The 20794-nt window shown below is 40.9% G+C and overlaps 1 protein-coding gene across 4 annotated transcripts in view; it reads right to left on the minus strand.

The window, feature by feature from the left end:
- The window catches only part of LOC123996878 (PEX5-related protein-like), a 197753-nt gene that overhangs the window by 57762 nt on the left and 119197 nt on the right, over nucleotides 1–20794 (minus strand). For 3 of the 4 annotated variants that reach the window (XR_006832050.1, XM_046300702.1, XM_046300682.1), the window contains 5 exons: nucleotides 13369–13584; nucleotides 12069–12192; nucleotides 11235–11328; nucleotides 7422–7451; nucleotides 5370–5465 (listed from right to left, as the gene is read on the minus strand). Coding sequence is in view for 3 of the 4 variants with exons in the window: in XM_046300702.1 (XP_046156658.1) it covers nucleotides 5370–5465; nucleotides 7422–7451; nucleotides 11235–11328; nucleotides 12069–12192; nucleotides 13369–13584 (560 nt within the window). In the remaining variant the exon portion in view is untranslated. The remainder of the gene's footprint in view (nucleotides 1–5369; nucleotides 5466–7421; nucleotides 7452–11234; nucleotides 11329–12068; nucleotides 12193–13368; nucleotides 13585–20794) is intronic. The other variant, XM_046300694.1, reaches the window with a different exon arrangement.

The following is a 20794-nucleotide window of genomic DNA, read 5'->3' on the forward strand; positions in this document are numbered from 1 at the left end:
TTGTTAATTTCTCTACCATAAGCGGCCTCCAATGTCATTTTAAAGAATTTGGCAGTACATCCAACCTGCCTCACAACACCAGACCATGTGTAACCACGCCAGCACAGGACCTCCACATTCAGCTTCTTCACATGAGGGATCGACTGAGTGTGTGTGATTTAAAAAAAAATGATTTCGATATTCAATTATTCCATTGCTGAGGCACCAATTTCAATCACAGAATCACAATCGCCTTCTATTAATGCTCTGTGTCAACGGAATTTGAATTGCATCATTCCCTCATTACTATTTTCCCATAACAATATCTGGATCTCTTTCTTAAATTGAAGCTGTTTGCAATGGTGTCTCTCCATACCATTGTAGAGCATATCTGTTTTCACCAGACAGACTCATCAGTGGACCAAATGAGCATGAGTTTTGAACCAAAAGGTATTATTCAAAGCCTGATACGTACTCAGAGACATTTCCATGTTTCATATAATTGCAGCCTATTTGGTCACTGATGGGACCACTAGCTTTGTTCTCCTAATTCTCAATGGATGGGAGTACCACAGCTGAAGAGCTCCTATAATCACATAGTCCTATGATGAATCTACCTAGCTATATCTAATTACGGTGACTGTGCCTCCCCTGCTGTTTTACCTGATATGTCTGGCTCCACAATGGCTGACCCATTTACTTTCCTATTGTTAGATGGTGGAAACTCCCATGACCTCGAGCTGGTGCATTTAGTATGGACTATAATGCTGATAGCGAGTGTCATTGGGAGCGAGGTAGCACACAATCACAACGGAGATCATTTTGCACAGAGAAAATCAATCAAAAATAAATCAACCTAAAAGCAGCTTCAAGTAGACAGTGTTATTATACCAACGATGATCAAAGACGGCAAGGATAATGGGCTTGAACAGCGAAGTCGGAAAGTGATATTAGAAACTGTCTCATGGACGTATTTGTCGCTACGATGGAGTTCAACTTAGTTCTCAGACTTATTGCAGTTTGTGAGATCACTGTAGCTTATTGGTTTAAACCTCAATGACTCGAACCAATCAGCATCAACCTGTATCTGTCTCCTCTGCACTGACCTGTGGACAGAAGCAATATGGTAGATGGATGGCTACTTAAAGTTGTCTAACTGCCCAGTTCTATCACAGCAACTCTAAATGAAGAGGATACAAACTATTGAGATTCACCTGACGGTTAAGAAGCTCTACTCTTTGAGTGTGACCGGCAAGGTTTGACACCCAACATCCTTCACACCACACACACTGTGTTAAAGTCTAAGCATTAGCTCTGGGAAGTCTTCTCATCTCAGGCAAAGTAACTCAGGCAAATCACATGAAGCAGTACCTTTAATGTTAATGTTTAATGCTTCTGCTATATTATGATTACACCTTGTTATCTCTATCTTCAGGAACAATTCAAGAGTGAAATACTTGAATGGCCCAGGTGCAGTTGACTGACCTTATACAGGTAAGGTGTCCGAAATCTCTCTCCGCTAACCTCGACATAGGGCTGTTATGGTGACCGTATTACGGCCAGTCACCAGTCATGACCGCAGTCAAATTCCATGTGACTGTTGAGTTACAGTAACTAAACTTCTCCAAAACTGCACTGATGCAGCTGAAGGTCATTAGAGGTCTACCAAACTTGTTAACTACCAGTCGCAAACTGCCTGGTACTCAGTGGTCTATTGTCCCTCTAATTACTCTGACATCAATGCTAATGCATTCGAAAATCTAATTAAACACTTCATGAGAGCCCAATGAGCCCATGTTGCGCAACATTTCTATTGGCTATGCAATTGCGTGAGAAAACAGAGTGATGGCCTCTACTAAAAAGAGGAGGTTCCCATCAGCTTTCTATAGGCTAGGCATACTATATTTATTTCTCAACTTTCCTAATTGTAACGTCTGAAGCGGTGTAGCAAGGATCGGACCAATACGCAGCGTGTTAAGTGTCCATGTTTTAATAGAAAAGACTGAACATGCCACAAATAACGAAGTGAAATGGAAACAAAACAGTCCCGTGTGGCACAAACACTGACACAGGAAACAATCACCTACAAAATACCCAAAGAATATGGCTGCCTAAATATGGTTCCCAATCAGAGACAATGATAAACACCTGCCTCTAATTGAGAACCAATCTAGGCAACCATAGACCTTCATAAACACCTAGATGGAAACAACCCCATAAATCTACCAAAAACCCTAGATTGTACAAACACCTTATATGAGACAAAAACACACATATCACCCATGTCACACCCTGACCTAACCAAAATAATAAAGAAAACAAAGAATACTAAGGTCAGGGCGTGACACTAATATTTAGCACCTTGCTGTGCTTTGCAGCTGGAGTAGCCTACCTGGCTACCTGTCCTCCATTCGCTATTCAAGTGCATACGAATGATCTATTTTTTTACCCGCCCGCTCTGAAAGGTGCATGATAATGGCCCATTCAAAATGAAAACTCATTTCACACTTATATTATTTAGTATACTGTAAAAACAAGATTAGATTGAGAATAGTCTGGGTGAAAATATGATCAATTGTGAATTTTGCCCAGAGTGTGCAGTCTGAGGCAAGAAACAGCATATGCATTTGTTTGCAACTTTCTCAAATCATTGTCGCATGCATTATGTTAATTTGTGCATTTTTTATTGAACCTTTATTTAACTAGGCAAGCCAGTTAAGAATAAATTATTATTTACAATGACGGCCTACACTGGCAAAACCCAGACGACGCTGGGCCAATTGTGCGCCGCCCTATGGGACTCCCAATCACGGCCGGATGTGATACAGCCTGGATGTAGCCTAGTCCATAGGCCTATATGTTTTGCTAGGGTTTGCATCAAAACTAAAGTGGGCAAATACTGTAACTCTAAGCATAGCCTATAGGCCTGGGACTCCTGGAACAGGGTTGGAGACATGTGTTTTTACAAGCCCAGTCATTGTGCAATCGCTTGTGAAAACAGAGTGATGGCCTCTATTAAAAAGAGGAGGGTTTCAGTCCAGTCATTGTGCAATCGCTTGTGAAAACAGCGTGATGGCCTCTATTAAAAAGAGGAGGGTTCCAGTCCAGTCATTGTGCAATCGCTTGTGAAAACAGAGTGATGTGAGTGAGATTTCTTGTGCTGCTATTTTTATTGCTCAATTCTTAACCCAATGATCCCCACAGGACGCCTTTTAAACAATGGAATGTATTTATTTCTTCTGCATCCACCATTAGTCTGTGTGATTAATGGGAGGCTGAGCTAGAGTGGTGTTTGTGAGACAAGGGCGGATACCTCTGGAGCCCGGGGCCAGGTCTTTTTACAAAAACGGCTGTAGAGTCCGAATGGTTTGAGCCACTGTCTATTAAAACCTATCTATGAAAAGCTGAGACTCTCACAAACAAATGTAACATGTATCGCTCTATGATGCTCACAAGCTAGACAGCTAATCCATGGACATAGTGTCTATAATACTGTGATAAGCTCACATAGTTGCTGTCACAAACTCCACACAGTCGTCACTGAGTAGTTGGATATTAATTTTCCACTGAGTAAATCATTTATGTACTTACGGCTTCATATGCATTTAGCTTTGTTTTTGCTTTGGCAGACCTTATTGTTGCATTGCCATTTGTCAATAAAACTCACGAATACAACTGTTTATGTCAAATTGTTTTGTGTTCTACTTGTAGCCCTGGTTGTTCTGAAAAGAACATGGTAAAGCACTTCATTATGAGGTTAAATATAAGGACTGATCAGGCAGATACATGGTAAACAAGTCATTATGAGGTTAAATATAAGGACTGATCAGGCAGATACATGGTAAACAAGTCATTATGAGGTTAAATATAAGGACTGATCAGGCAGATAAATAAAAATACCCTTTTTTCCCCTGGGGTCTTGGGACTGATAGGGACTGATAGGGACTGATAGGGTTCAACTTAAGCACATTAATCTGCTTTACAACTGGCGTAGCTTACCTGGCATATTCAGAACGTAACCGTGGGAACCACTTCCTCCATTCGCTATTCGAGGCTACGGATTTGTTTTGTTTTGTTTTTGTGAGCCATTCTAAATCCAAAATATTTCAACACATACATTAGGCTATACGTAAAGAACAGATTACATTTAGAATTGTCTGTTGAGTGGGAATATTATAAAGTGCTTGTCGAATTGTGAATGAGAGACTGATGTAAGTGTGTGAAGCCTGCGTAGGAAACAGAGCAGATCAAATACAGGCCAGTCATGCAAAATGTTTCAAATCATCATTAGAGTCGCATCATGCAACCTTACAATTTATTAGTAATCAAAACATATAGCCTAAGGTTTTTAAAACTAACGCTGCATAAATAACTCTAATTAAGCATAGGAGAACCTGTTTCAAGTTATCACTATGTAAACAGCTTAACGCAGAATAGCAGAATGTGTGCCATCCCTTGGAAATCATTTTGTAAAAATATTCAAAAACTTTTATTCAGTTATGTTCAGCAGTATTCGTCTTCTTATAAAATAATATAAAATAATGCAACAGGAATTATAAGCAAATCTTGCCTGCTACATAAAAAAAAAAAAAAACTTTATTTAAATGAACTAGTGTATCCCACAGCCATATGGCATAGCCAGATCAGGGCCTAACATCAGGACGATTCTGAAATAGGCTACGTCATAATGTTTCTTTAGACCTGCTTAAAATAAATCATGGATCTATTGTGACGGTGTAGGTAAGGTAGCCATGGTTCTGGAGTGCCTCATGCACTTCATGTTTTACTTTTTTGTGTTTGTTGTTGAATTTAGTCAATAACTGAGCTGATCAATTAGCTCAGTTGATCAGGTGTGGTTTGTAGTTGGAACAATATCCTGCAGTAGCTGTGGCACTCCAGGAACAGTGTTGCCTATCCCTGATGTAGGCTATATTAAAATGGATGTATTCGACTTTTTAAAATGTAGATGTTCCAAAAGTCTGCATCGGTGGCTTGTAGACTATGTGTGGAAGCCCAGAGATGCTAAACGTATTTATGTTAATTTATGTTAATGTTACCTTTGCATGGCAGTTACCGGCTGATAAAATGTCATGACCGCCACAGCCCTAGCTCGACAGCTGCCTTGGTGTGCTCAACTCAATTCCCCTCCTCTTGTCTTGACAGCTGCCTTGGTGTGCTCAAACTCAATCCCCCTCCTCTTGTCTCGACAGCTGCCTTGGCTCGCTCAAACTCAATCCCCCTCCTCTTATCTCCACAGCTGCCTTGGCTCGCTCAAACTCAATCCCCCTCCCCTTACCTCCACAGCTGCTTTGGCTCGCTCAAACTCAATCCCCCTCCTCTTAGCTCCACAGCTGCCTTGGCTCGCTCAAACTCAATCCCCCTCCTCTTACCTCCACAGCTGCCTTGGCTCGCTCAAACTCTTCCTCCAGGGACTGGTTTCTGGACAGGAGGGCACCGCCACCGAACCGCTCTTTACTCAAACGGCCCTGTCTCACACACACACACACACACACACACACACACACACACACACACACACACACACACACACACACACACACACACACACACACACACACACACACACACACACACACACACACACACACACACACACACACACACACACACACACACACACACACACACACACACACACACACACACACACACACACACACACACAGAGCCAGGCGAAAGGAGAGGAGACAGACAGACAGAGAGGGGTGCAGGGTCAGCCATCTCTGCCTTCCCCGGGGAGGGGTAAATATCTCTGCCTCGGCAAAGCCTTTGACATGCTCATAACCCTGAAATGTGCTGATGGTAGCATTGTTATAGCATCTGACAATGCCTCATGCTGCTTTTGAAAATAAGTGGACTAGTTTGCATTTCTACATGTGTTGTACTTTGTGTATATGTATACGTGTTTTGTGACTGAGCAACATAACTAGCGAAACTGGTACCAAATATGAATTGTGCTGTTACAGCGTAATGTGTTTGGATGTAGTGCATTACTAGAGTAACTGGTGATGTGTAGCTCAGTTGGTAGAGCATGGTGCTTGTAACGCCAGGGTAGTGGGTTCGATCCCCGGGACCACCCATACGTAGAATGTATGCACACATGACTGTAAGTCGCTTTGGATAAAAGCGTCTGCTAAATGGCATATATTAATAATAATAATAATAATAATAATATGTTTGTAGCCTAAGGCTAGGGAATCAATTATGAAGACCAAGGAATTCAAATGAAGTACATGTTCCATACAGGGAGACATTTTGTAGCTCCCAGGTAGAACGCAAGTCAGTGGCCTCCCACTGCCACAGCTGCCTGGTTGTCACATTCTGATGACTAATCTGTTCTGTAAAACCCGGTGTCAGCTCAGCCATTACCTGTAACATTCCATGTTCCATTTCCATAGCTGGCCATTAGAAGGACACGATTTATGCGAGGTCTAATTGAAGTTGGCTTATCTAGATATTAATGGCCTCCAGAGAATTAGCTTCCCCCCACTTAATGTTGCCTACTACGTCATGCGATTTAAAATGGGAAAAAGGAAAAAAACGTTTTTTAAACGTGCAGTGTCTAAAGTTTATTTCCCAGCTTTCCAAGCAGTTCTACATGCTGTTGTGTGCAAAATGTCAATGCCCAGTGGTACAGGAAAGCTGTAGGGAGGTGTGAAGGATTTTAGTCGGTTTTAGTCTTTTTTCATATATAGCCAAGTTATCATTACTCATTGTATTTATTCATTGCATTGTTATCTTTCTATTTTTCTCTCTGTGTTAATCGGAACGGGACCATAAGTAAGCATTTCACTGTTAGTTTACGAAACACCTGTTGTTTACGAAGCATGTGACAAATAAATGTTTTATTTATTTTTGATTTGACATCATTCCTCTGTCAACATATTGCGTGCGTGACCACCTGCCAAGTAAAGGAAACCAAAGCCGCTGTTTACAGTATCGCTGTCGATGCCTTACAATGGTTCCCCTGGGGTGAAACAAATGTAGCGTTTGTTTGAGTATAACTCCCCATCTTCTGTGGCCATCTTTAATCCAAAATCTATTATTTAGAGGTTGCTTAGCCGGTCTCTGTGAGATACACTGTGGGCTTGAATGGGCTCAGAGTAAGGCTACTGAATTACTCATGATCTATTCATCTAATAATGGTCGGATAGTAACAGGAGTCTCAGGCTAACCTGTATTGAGACCACGGCCACCGAGGAGGGAAGTGCTCGACATTTGGACCTCAGAGCACCACAAAGGAACAATTTAAAAAGCCAACATGGACCCCTCTCGGTTGAACTACTTTTGTCATCCAAAACGTTACCCTTGTTGTGAACCGTCAACACATATTTCTTCTGTTTTTGGATTCTGTGGTGATGTTGTCTGTTCAGTGCAAATGTCTTTTGATATTATAGTAAAGGATGCGTAGAGGGGCTTACATGTCTTCCACTAATATACTGTCTGTTGAGCTGTAATGGAAGAATATGAGGTGTTAGCACAAGATGGCGGGTTAAAACACGGTCACATCACAGGGATCCAGTACAGTGACTGGAATTATGGTTTGCATGCGTCTCAATTAGGGTTACAAAGGGAGGCCATGTTACTGGTAACTTTACAAATGTACCAGTAAACTACAGATTTTTTTTTGTAGATTTTTTTTTACTTTGAAGGATTTTAAGTAATTTTCATAACATGTAAAATATACAAAAATAATAAAATAAAATGTTTTAAATATGAAAAATAGAATGACAAAGGTGTAAAACATTATCCTTGATATATCCCATCAACTTAGTGAATACTATTATATTTTGTACACGTTTTTATTTATTTTATTACGTGAGATGTCATATGTTTGTTGTAAATGTCATGGTGCTGAACTGGTGGAAGTTGTGAAAAAATTCAATCATTGGAAGAGTTGCAGAGTTAATTGCAAATGATGTCATTGTTGATTCAAAGATTGTTTCATTAATTAGGCTATTTTCTCTTGAGCCATGTGGTCTATCCACTAGAAACTCATGAAAAATACATAAATATACACTACCGTTCAAAAGTTTGGGGTCACTTAGAAATGTCCTTGTTTTTGAATGAAAAGCACATTTTTGTCCATTACAATTACATCAAATTGATAAGAAATACAGTGTAGACATTGTTAATGTTGTAAATGACTATTGTAGCTGGAAACAGCTGATTTAAAAAAATGGAAAATCTACTCCATCACTCCTGTGTTTCAATGGCACGTTGTGTTAGGTAATCCAAGTTTATGTTAGCACAGCTGAAAACTGTTGTCCTGATTAAAGAAGCAATAAAACGGGCCTTCTTTAGACTAGTTGAGTATCTGGAGAATCAGCATTTGTGGGTTCGATTACAGGCTCAAAATGGCCAAAAACAAAGCACTTTCTTCTGAAACTCGTCAGTCTATTCTTGTTCTGAGAAATGAAGGCTATTCCATGCCAGAAATTTCATAAGAAACTGAAGATCCTGTACAACGCTGTGTACTTCTCCCTTCACAGAACAGCGCAAACTGGCTCTAACCAGAATAGAAAGAGGGGTGGGATGCCTCGGTGCACAACTGAGCAAGAGGACAAGTACAGTAGAGTGTCTAGTTTGAGAAATACACACCTCACAAGTCCTCAACTGGCTTTATTAAATAGCACCCGCAAACATCAGTCTTAATGTCAACAGTGAAGAGGCCATTCTGGGATGCTGGCCTAGGCAGAGTTGCAAAGAAAAAGCCATATCTCAGACTGGCCAATAAAAATTAAAGATGGGCAAAATAACACAGACACTGGACAGAGGAAGATTGGAAAAAAAGTGTTATGGACAGACAAATCTAAGTTTGAGGTGTTCAGATCACAAAGAAAAAAAATGAAAAGATGCTGGAGGAGTGCTTGACGCCGTCTGTCAAGAATGGTAGAGGCAATGTGATGGTCTGGGGGTGATGGTCTGGGGGTGATGGTCTGGGGGTGATGGTCTGGGGGTGATGGTCTGGGGGTGATGGTCTGGGGTGATGGTCTGGGGGTGCTTTGGTGGTGGTAAAGTGAGATATTTGTACAGGGTAAAAGGGATCTTGAAGAAGGAAGGCTATCACTCCATTTTACAACGCCATGCCATACCCTGTGGACAGCACTTAATTGGAGCCAATTTCCTCCTACAACAGGACAATGACCCAAAGCACAGCTCCAAACTATGCAGCTTGACCGTATGGTACGTAAGAAGTGCCCATCAAGCCAATCCAATTTGTGGGAGGTGCTTCAGGAAGCATGGGGTGAAATCTCTTCAGATTACCTCAGCAAATTGACAACTAGAATGCCAAAGGTCTGCAAGGCTGTAATTGCTGCAAATGGAGGATTCTTTGACGAAAGCAAAGTTTGAAGGACACAATTATTATTTAAATTAAAAATCATTATTTATAACCTTATCAACATCTTGACTATATTTCCTATTAATTTTGCAACTCATTTCATGTGTGTTTTCATGGAAAACAATGACATTTCTAAGTGACCCCAAACTTTTGAATGGTAGTAAAAATATTTAGAACAAAATAGAAAGGTACATTTCCTGAAGGTACATTTCCTGAACATTTCCTGAAGGTACATTTCCTGTGTGCTTGCTACTTTGTGTTAAAGTATGTATGGTTGTGAAATAGGTTATAGTAGTGGTAGTGACTGCAGTAGTAATGGTGGTGACTGGTTATTGTTGAAAAAGTAGGTAAATGGAAAGATTGAATGATTGGTTGATCGGTTGATTGGATAGGATAAGACAGGATAGTATGAAACATGTAAAAGTAGGTTTGGTGTCTCTAGTTACTGTTGGTGAGTTATTTTATGAAAAAGTTGGTTTTGTGTCTCTAGCTTGGACATTTTATGCATATTTTAAATGGTTATATTTAAAAAAAAAAGCATAACTGGCATAAAAAAAAATCAGAATGCAAGGAACATCTCAACGTTGGTTTGACGTTGATAGTTTAAACCATGTAAATCTGCAGCGAATCCAAATACCTGCCAATCAAGCCTATGGAGCTTTTATGAACATTTAAAATGATTATAGTTCAAAAAGTATAAATGGTATAAAAATTCAGAATGCAATCTAATCTGAATGCAAGCAATTTGAACATCTCAACTTTGGTTTGGTGTTGATAGTTTTAAACAGTTTAAGAGGGAGAAACGTGCCAAAATGTTCAACCTGGACTCAGGGTTAGACATAACATAGTAAATGTAAATCTACCTCCTCCATTTAGTATAATATGTTATGTTTCGTATGGTATGTATTAATTTATGGATGTCCATTATCTATTTCGTATGATACTGTATGTTGTCGAATTACAATTTGTACGATATATTACTAATTGAAATTCATACAATATGTTAAGAATTTGCAATACATATGACGTTAGCTAGGCTAGGGATTAGGGTTAAGGTTAAAATAAGGTTAAATGGTTAGGGGAAGGGTTAGCTAACATGCTAAGATGTTGCAAAGTAGTTAAAAAAAGGAGTAAATAGTTGCAAAGTGGCTAACATGCTAAAGTTGTCCGTGGTGAGATTCGAACCCGAAACCTTTGGGTTGCTATATGTTCATGTAATAAAGTAAACTTCTGTCTTATGTAACCATACCAAACATAGCATATCACACCAATATAAGTGTATTGGATTTACTTTTACTATGTTACAACTAGTGTATGAGACCAGGCTGAAATTTCCCCCATGTAAATCAATGGCCCTTTTATTATCATTGAAATGCATTGGGAGCTCATTTAAATATTGTTGTAGTACAAAAAGTATAAATACTGTCAAATATTTTCTCAAGCAATCTAAGCTGGGGCAGTCTGCACATTTTAAAGTTGTTTTCATGTTAATAGCCTGAATCGTTTAATAGCTAGAGCAGGAAGTATAATAAGTAGTAGTATGTAAGAAGTATAGTTGTGTTGTGTTTTGCCTTCAGCAAGCACATTAATCAATTTTTTAAATATTCATTCATTTCTTAAAAGTTATTCAAGTATAAATTACAAACTTGACGTATTCATTTCCAAAATGACCCAAATTGCAGGTTGTTTTACCACCCTAGTACCAATCAACTTCCATCAAACCTCTCAACATGTCACAAAGAAGCCTACCACACTTCTAATCAAAACAATACACTTTTTAGGTAAAAAGCTTTCAACTTCAAAGGACTGTTGATTTCAAGTGCAGACGGAAGAGACAATAATGGCCTGACTCAGCAATGACTACTCAGGACTCAATAGCCAAGGCACTTACTTGAAATGCTAGAGCTGGCTCGGCCTCTGCTATGGTATTTACTTCCAAAGAGCTCTTGGAGGGTGGCTCTGATTGCGTTTTGCAGTCTATGGACCTAAAGAGAAAGGACAGAAAGGACAGTTGAATCAATAATACATGCATTAATTACTCCCCAAACCCGATTAAGTCAGAGCACTTGACTTTCTTCAGCTTTCTTGATGATGCTTCAACAGTGTGCAGACCTTCTGAAAGGCTCTTTATTTCCAATGTACTGGATGTTCAGGGTTTTGTCTTTATAGCGACCGATTGCTCTTAAGCAATGGGCTGCACTACACTAGATTTAATTGAATGAGTGTTTTTTGGTTACCTTTTCTGTGATAATGACAATTTCCAATACCACCTGCAGTAGATACAGTAAGGCAGACATCTAGTGAATAGGGAGGGGATGTCCTTTAGTTGACCTTTTCAGCATGCACAAAAGAGGCAGGGCCTGAGAAGACTACCGTCATTAGAATAGCTATGATTGTGGCCCCACTTAGGTAAAAATATTATCTCGTACTTTGAACTACTTCACTATTCAAGTGAATTAAAGTGAAGAGCGATATTGAAGTGGTGAGTAGAGCAGAGTTTCCCAACTCCGGTCCTCCAGTACCCACAACAGCACACATTTTTGTTGAAGCCCCGGACAAACACACCTGATTCAACTTGTCAAGGGCTTGATGATTAGTTGACAAGTAGAATCAGCTGTTCTTGTCCGGGGCCATAACAAAAATATTGATTTTTGGGGTTACTGGAGGACCGGAGTTGGGAACCACTGGTGTAGAGTATAGTGCAAAGACACAGCAACTTACTTACCACAGAAGTTCACTGGAGGAGTTTTTCGATGAACCCCGTCTCTCCAATTTCCACTTTCTGCTGCTGTTTCGTTCAGTGTGGACATTGAGCTCCTCCCATTTCTCCAAAGGAGAGGCAATGTTGACTGAAAAGAGCAATCACAGAGAAATCAGTTAACAGCAGGGTACAACCTAAATAAAATAAAATTGCCAACTGGACAGATCCATGACAGGGTCATGCGTTTTTCTTGTAAATGACACCCAGGGTTATTATGAAACTCGATGTCATTAATTAATCAAACTAAGCATTGTCTGACTTGCTACGCATTATTAGAACTCAGTTGAAGAGTAAAAGGCTTTAACCTCCTCAACTTGCTAATGGGAAACTAATCGTCTGTTACCTCTTAATCTATTTTAAGATGATCTGTTCATTACCTTACTGCCTGATCCTCCTTCGGATGATCGTGAACATGAACAAGGTCAACTCCTTTGGACTTCATAAGGTTGTTTCAGCGTTTAGGAGACTGGGGACGTGAGGTTAATACCTTTCCTGGTTTTAATGTTATGAAAATGGCAATGAGTTATGCTCTAGATATTAGGCAGTCAGTCTGCATAACTATTGGCTGTAAGAGATCATCCTTTAAACACGCACCTAAGTGTTCCTCTACACAGCTGTTTGTTTAGTCATACTTGAAAGTGACAATGGCCACTAAACATGATGAGGGACATAGTTGTGGTCCAACAGCCAGTTTAGATCATTATAGTCGGGCAAACCAAAACATTATCCTGACAAGCGCAATCGAGAGTTTATAGTCAATCTCTCATATACATGACATGAGGAATCACTATAAATTGACAATAGTTTCAGTGGTAAACCATCTAGGTAGAAAGAGCAGACACTCTGAGCTATCCAATCAGGACCAAGACTACTGCTACTGGTAAACCATCTAGGTAGAAAGAGCAGACACTCTGAGCTACCCAATCAGGACCAAGACTACTGCTACTGGTAAACCATCTGGGTAGAAAAGAGCAGACGCTCTGAGCTAAACAATCAGGACCAAGACTACTGCTACTGGTAAAACTCTCTCCGCAGACGCCGTGAGTAAGACCTTTAAACAGGTCAACATTCACAAGGCCGCAGGGCCAGACGGATTACCAGGACGTCTACTGTGAGGTTGTGCTGACCAACTGGCAAGTGTCTTCACTGACATTTTCAACCTCTCCCAGTCTGTAATAACAACATGTTTCAAGCAGACCACCATAGTCCCTGTGCCCAAGAACACTAACGTAACCCGCCTAAATTACTACCAACCCCAGTGTACCTGAGTCAAGTGACACTCTTTCAGGAGTGTGGGGACAGGGGACAGTCTGCTCTACATCCACCTGGATCAGCTCGGTCTCGTCCGTTGTCTTCTTCCGGTGAGGCATGTTCTTAGGCCCGTCCCCACGTGACAACAGAGGGCTCTTCTTGTCCTGCTTGCTGTTCCTTCTCTCTCCGGGCTCGCTGAGGTCCAATAGGTCCAATGTGGAGGACAGAACTGGAGGGAGAAATCATACTATAGTGAACAAAAATATAAACGCAACATGTAAAGTGTTGGTCCCATGTTTCATGAGCTGAAATAAAAGATCCCAGAAATGTTCTGTACACACAAAAAGCTTATTTCTCTCAAATATTGTTCACAAATTTGTTTACATCCCTCTTAGTGAGCATTTATCCTAATCCATCAACCTGACATGTGTGGCATATCAAGAAGCTGGTTAAATTATGATCATTACACATGTGCACGTTGTGTGGGGACAATAAGAGCACACTCTAAAATGTGGATTGTTTTCACAAAACACATCTGCCACAGATGTATCAAGTTCTGCGGGTGTGTGCAATTAGCATGCTGACTGCAGGAATGTCCACCAGAGCTGTTGCCAGAGAATTTAATGTTCATTTCTCTAACATAAGCCACCTCCAATGTTGTTTAGAGAATTTGGCAGTACGTCCAACCTGCCTCAAAACCGCAGACCACATGTAACCACGTCAGCCCAGGACCTCCGGCTTCTTCACCTGCGGGATCGTCTGAGACCAGCCAACCGGACATCTGATGAAACTGAGGAGTATTTCTATATGTAATAAAGCCTTTTTGTGGGGAAAAACTCATTCTGATTGGCTGAGCCATGCACCCCAGTGGGAGGGCCTGGCTCCCAAGTGGGTGGGCTTATGCCCTCCCAGGCCAAACCATGGCTGAGCACCTGCCCAGTCATGTGAAATCCATAGATTAGGGCTTAAGTAATTAATTTCAATTGTAACTCAGTAAAATCGTTGAAATTGTTGCTTTTATATCTTTGTTCAGTATAGTTTAGCTTCTTGGTAGATCAGTTCAAATCTTTGCTTTACAGAGACTCATATTCCTTAAAGCTGTCAAGACAAACCTAATTAACATTCCTCAACAGACTTGTGACTCTGAAATTAGTGACTCAAGGAGGGATTCATTACGAGACATAACTTTTCACGTCATTGTTGATTTACACACATTTTTTTATTTGCAACTCTGGAAAACAATCAGTAACAGTTTTACTTCACATTTCTCTGCACATTGTTGAGTGAATACCTTGTCAAGGGTATTATTTCCATCGGTTGCCCCTGGGTAGGTACTGCCAGGAGTTTCTCTACCTCACTGAAGATCTAAGTATACTTTGATGGCCAGACTGGGGACAGCTAAGGCAGCCCTGGCGGAGCTTTTCTGTTTGGTAAATTAAGCAATTTAATCCCAGACCATCAGACCGGTAAGAACAAGGACAGGGACCCTTTTTTAAAATGGTAAAGGCTTTTTTGTTCGTGTTCATTTAACCCCTCACATCCTGTAGTATGAGAATGAAAACGCTCTTCCCGCCTTAAAGGTAGCAGCGGCAGGTAGTCTAACGGTTAACAGCGTTGGGACAGTAACCGAAAGGGCACTGGTTTGAATCCCCGAACCAACTAGGTGAAAAAGCAGTCTGTGGTCTTGTGCAAGGCACTTAACCCTAATTGCTCTGGATAAGAGCATCTACTAAAATTGTAATAGTTTAATTAACTACCAAGTCAAGGGGCATCTCAGATGAAAACTCAATTTATTGGAGTAAATTCATTTACATTGTGAGTATATTACCATGTTGAGTTATTTAACCCTTGTTTTACCAGGTAAGTTGACTGAGAACACATTCTCATTTACAGCAATAGTTACAGGGGAGAGGGGGGGATAATGGGCCAAACTGAGGATGATTAGGTGGCCATGATGGTATGAAGGCCAGATTGGGAATAGGATCTTTAATTTGCATCCTGTAGCTCCAACTCCAAAAAGTTCTGGGACACTGTGAAGGCCATGGAGAACAAGAGCACCTCCTCCCAACTGCCCACTGCACTGAGGCTAGGTAACACGGTCACCACCGATAAATCCATGATTATCGAAAACTTCAACAAGCATTTCTCAACGGCTGGCCATGCCTTCCGCCTGGCTGCTCCAACCTCGGCCAACAGCTCCACCCCCCCTGCAGCTACTCGCCCAAGCCTCCCCAGGTTCTCCTTTACCCAAATCCAGATAGCAGATGTTCTGAAAGAGCTGCAAAACCTGGACCCGTGCAAATCAGCTGGGCTTGACAATCTGGACCCTCTATTTCTGAAACTATCCGACGCCATTGTCGCAACCCCTATTACCAGCCTGTTCAACCGCTCTTTCATATCGTCTGAGATCCCCAAGGATTGGAAAGCTGCCGCAGTCATCCCCCTCTTCAAAGGGGGAGACACCCTGGACCCAAACTGCTACAGACCTATATCCATCCTGCCCTGCCTATCTAAGGTCTTCGAAAGCCAAGTCAACAAACAGGTCACTGACCATCTCGAATCCCAACGTACCTTCTCCGCTGTGCAATCTGGTTTCCGAGCCGGTCACGGGTGCACCTCAGCCATGCTCAAGATACTAAACGATATCATAACCGCCATCGATAAAAGACAGTACTGTGCAGCCGTCTTCTTCGACCTTGCCAAGGCTTTCGACTCTGTCAATCACCATATTCTTATCGGCAGACTCAGTAGCCTCGGTTTTTCTGATGACTGCCTTGCCTGGTTCACCAACGACTTTGCAGACAGAGTTCAGTGTGTCAAATCGGAGGACATGCTGTCTGTTCCTCTGGCAGTCTCTATGGGGGTGCCACAGGGTTCAATTCTCGGGCCGACTCTTTTCTCTGTATATATCAATGATGTTGCTCTTGCTGCGGGCGATTCCCTGATCCACCTCTACGCAGATGACACCATTCTATATACTTCCGGCCCGTCCTTGAACACTGTGCTATCTAACCTCCAAACGAGCTTCAATGCCATACAACACTCCTTCCGTGGCCTCCAACTGCTCTTAAACGCTAGTAAAACCAAATGCATGCTTTTCAACCGTTCGCTGCCTGCACCCGCACGCCTGACTAGCATCACCACCCTGGATGGTTCCGACCTTGAATATGTGGACATCTATAAGTACCTAGGTGTCTGGCTAGACTGTAAACTCTCCTTCCAGACTCATATCAAACATCTCCAATCGAAAATCAAATCTAGAGTGGGCTTTCTATTCCGCAACAAAGCCTCCTTCACTCACGCCGCCAAACTTACCCTAGTAAAACTGACTATCCTACCGAGCCTCGACTTCAGCGATGTCATCTACAAAATTGCTTCCAATACTCTACTCAGCAAACTGGATGCAGTTTATCACAGTACCATCCGTTTTGTCACTAAAGCACCTTATACCACCCACCACTGCAACCTGTATGCTCTCGTCGGCTGGCCCTCGCTACATATTCGTCGCCAGACCCACTGGCTCCAGGTCATCTACAAGTCCATGCTAGGTAAAGCTCCGCCTTATCTCAGTTCACTGGTCACGATGGCAACACCCACCCATAGCACGCGCTCCAGCAGGTGTATCTCACTGATTATCCCTAAAGCCAACACCTAATTTGGCCGCCTTTCATTCCAGTTCTCTGCTGCCTGTGACTGGAACGAATTGCAAAAATCGCTGAAGTTGATGACTTTTATCTCCCTCACCAACTTCAAACATCTGCTATCTGAGCAGCTAACCGATCGCTGCAGCTGTACATAGTCTATCGGTAAATAGCCCACCCATTTTTACCTACCTCATCCCCATACTGTTTTTTAAAATTACTTTTCTGCTCTTTTGCACACCAATATCTCTACCTGTACATGACCATCTGATCATTTATCACTCCAGTGTTAATCTGCAAAATTGTAATTATTCGCCTACCTCCTCATGCCTTTTGCACACAATGTTTATAGACTCCATTTTTTTCTATTGTGTTATTGACTTGTTAATTGTTTACTCCATGTGTAACTCTGTGTTGTCTGTTCACACTGCTATGCTTGATCTTGGCCAGGTCGCAGTTGCAAATGATAACTTCTTCTCAACTAGCCTACCTGGTTAAATAAAGGTGTTCTCAACTAGCCTACCTGGTTAAATAAAGGTGTTCTCAACTAGCCTACCTGGTTAAATAAAGTTGTTCTCAACTAGCCTACCTGGTTAAATAAAGGTGTTCTCAACTAGCCTACCTGGTTAAATAAAGGTGTTCTCAACTAGCCTACCTGGTTAAATAAAGGTGTTCTCAACTAGCCTACCTGGTTAAATAAAGGTGTTCTCAACTAGCCTACCTGGTTAAATAAAGGTGTTCTCAACTAGCCTACCTGGTTAAATAAAGGTGTTCTCAACTAGCCTATATGGTTAAATAAAGGTGTTCTCAACTAGCCTACATGGTTAAATAAAGGTGTTCTCAACTAGCCTATATGGTTAAATAAAGGTGTTCTCAACTAGCCTACATGGTTAAATAAAGGTGTTCTCAACTAGCCTACATGGTTAAATAAAGGTGTTCTCAACTAGCCTACATGGTTAAATAAAGGTGTTCTCAACTAGCCTACCTGGTTAAATAAAGGTGTTCTCAACTAGCCTACCTGGTTAAATAAAGGTGTTCTCAACTAGCCTACCTGGTTAAATAAAGGTGTTCTCAACTAGCCTACCTGGTTAAATAAAGGTGTTCTCAACTAGCCTACCTGGTTAAATAAAGGTGTTCTCAACTAGCCTACCTGGTTAAATAAAGGTGTTCTCACCTAGCCTATATGGTTAAATAAAGGTGTTCTCAACTAGCCTACATGGTTAAATAAAGGTGTTCTCAACCTGCCTATATGGTTAAATAAAGGTGTTCTCAACTAGCCTACATGGTTAAATAAAGGTGTTCTCAACTAGCCTACATGGTTAAATAAAGGTGTTCTCAACTAGCCTACATGGTTAAATAAAGGTGTTCTCAACTAGCCTACCTGGTTAAATAAAGGTGTTCTCAACTAGCCTACCTGGTTAAATAAAGGTGTTCTCAACTAGCCTACATGGTTAAATAAAGGTGATCTCAACTAGCCTACCTGATTAAATAAAGGTGTTCTCAACTAGCCTACCCGGTTAAATAAAGGTGTTCTCAACTAGCCTACATGGTTAAATAAAGGTGTTCTCAACTAGCCTACCTGGTTAAATAAAGGTGTTCTCAACTAGCCTACCTGGTTAAATAAAGGTGTTCTCAACTAGCCTACATGGTTAAATAAAGGTGTTCTCAACTAGCCTACCTGGTTAAATAAAGGTGTTCTCAACTAGCCTACATGGTTAAATAAAGGTGTTCTCAACTAGCCTACATGGTTAAATAAAGGTGTTCTCAACTAGCCTACATGGTTAAATAAAGGTGTTCTCAACTAGCCTACCTGGTTAAATAAAGGTGTTCTCAACTAGCCTACATGGTTAAATAAATGTGTTCTCAACTAGCCTACCTGGTTAAATAAAGGTGTTCTCAACTAGCCTACCTGGTTAAATAAAGGTGTTCTCAACTAGCCTACATGGTTAAATAAAGGTGTTCTCAACTAGCCTACCTGGTTAAATAAAGGTGTTCTCAACTAGCCTACCTGGTTAAATAAAGGTGTTCTCAACTAGCCTACATGGTTAAATAAAGGTGTTCTCAACTAGCCTACATGGTTAAATAAAGGTGTTCTCAACTAGCCTACCTGGTTAAATAAAGGTGTTCTCAACTAGCCTACATGGTTAAATAAAGGTGTTCTCAACTAGCCTACATGGTTAAATAAAGGTGTTCTCAACTAGCCTACCTGGTTAAATAAAGGTGTTCTCAACTAGCCTACATGGTTAAATAAAGGTGTTCTCAACTAGCCTACATGGTTAAATAAAGGTGTTCTCAACTAGCCTACATGGTTAAATAAAGGTGTTCTCAACTAGCCTACATGGTTAAATAAAGGTGTTCTCAACTAGCCTACATGGTTAAATAAAGGTGTTCTCAACTAGCCTACATGGTTAAATAAAGGTGTTCTCAACTAGCCTACATGGTTAAATAAAGGTGTTCTCAACTAGCCTACATGGTTAAATAAAGGTGAAATAAAAAATATAAAAAAAGAACACAGAGGGTCAGGACACCCGTTTAATGTCCCATCCGATAGACGGCTATTTAAAAAAAAAGTACCTTAATGTAACTAGGAAAGTCAGTTCAGAACAAATTCTTATTTACAATGACTGCCTGCTGGGGAACCGTGGGTTATAACTGCCTTGTTCAGGGGCAGAACAACAGATTTCTACCTTGTCAGCTCAGGGATTTGATATAGCAACCTTTCAGTTAGTAGCCCAACGCTCTAACCACTAGGCTAGCTGCATAGATAGAGTTAACAGATTAAAACAAATAAAGGCTAGTTTATTGTCAGGTAATAGCTGAAGAACACGTAATAATGTCCATGTAGTTCCTTTTGTAATGCACAATTCTGTTGTATTAAACTGTGGCTTTTTTTTGCATTTGTTAAACCTAGTTTGTTAGCGTAAAAGTGTGAGGGAGTATAAAACGCTATCTTTAATACAGTCATACATGTTTTTATTTACGTTTCTGCTCTTTTGCTCACCAGTATTTCTACTTGCACATCATCATCTGCTCATTTATCACTCCAGTGTTAATTTGCTAAATTATAATTACTTCGCTACTATGGCCTATTTATTGCCTACCTCCTCATGCCATTTGCACACACTGTATATAGATATGTTTTTCTATTGTGTTATTGACTGTATGTTTGTGTATTCCATGTAACTCTGTGTTGTTGTTTGTGTTGCACTGCTTTGCTTTATCTTGGCCAGGTCGCAGTTGTAAATGAGAACTTGTTCTCAACTAGCTTACCTGTAAGAGCTAGCATTATATTGCTGTGATTTCCCTCACCATACAACTGGGCTCCTGAGTGGTGCAGCGGTCTAAGGCAATGCATCTCAGAGCAAGAGGCTACACTACAGTCCCTGGTTTAAATCCAGGCTATATCATATCTGGCTATGATTGGGACCTTGCACAATTGACCCAGTGTTGTTGGGGTAGGCTGTCATTGTAAATAAGAATTTGTTTTTAAACTGACTTGCCTAGTTAAATAAAGGATAAATTACAGACATGATCAGCCTCTGCTGTGTGCACACATATCTCTGTAAATAACAATTGCAGTGTGTGAAGAAGGCTTGATAATGTCCGCGTAGGTCCTTTTGTAAATAACACACTGCTGTTTTATGATAAACAAACGGGATGCTCCTCTGAATGTTATCTGAAGGTAATTAGTGTGTGCTGCTCCTTGACATCTCTGTGCTCCTCAAATTAGGAATGCAATTATTAATCAGAGGAAGCGCTTGTGGGAGATAGAGACGTCGCCTGAAGTGTTATCTGTGT

The sequence above is a fragment of the Oncorhynchus gorbuscha genome, linkage group LG02 (assembly GCF_021184085.1).
Source record: "Oncorhynchus gorbuscha isolate QuinsamMale2020 ecotype Even-year linkage group LG02, OgorEven_v1.0, whole genome shotgun sequence".
Taxonomy (NCBI): domain Eukaryota; kingdom Metazoa; phylum Chordata; class Actinopteri; order Salmoniformes; family Salmonidae; genus Oncorhynchus; species Oncorhynchus gorbuscha.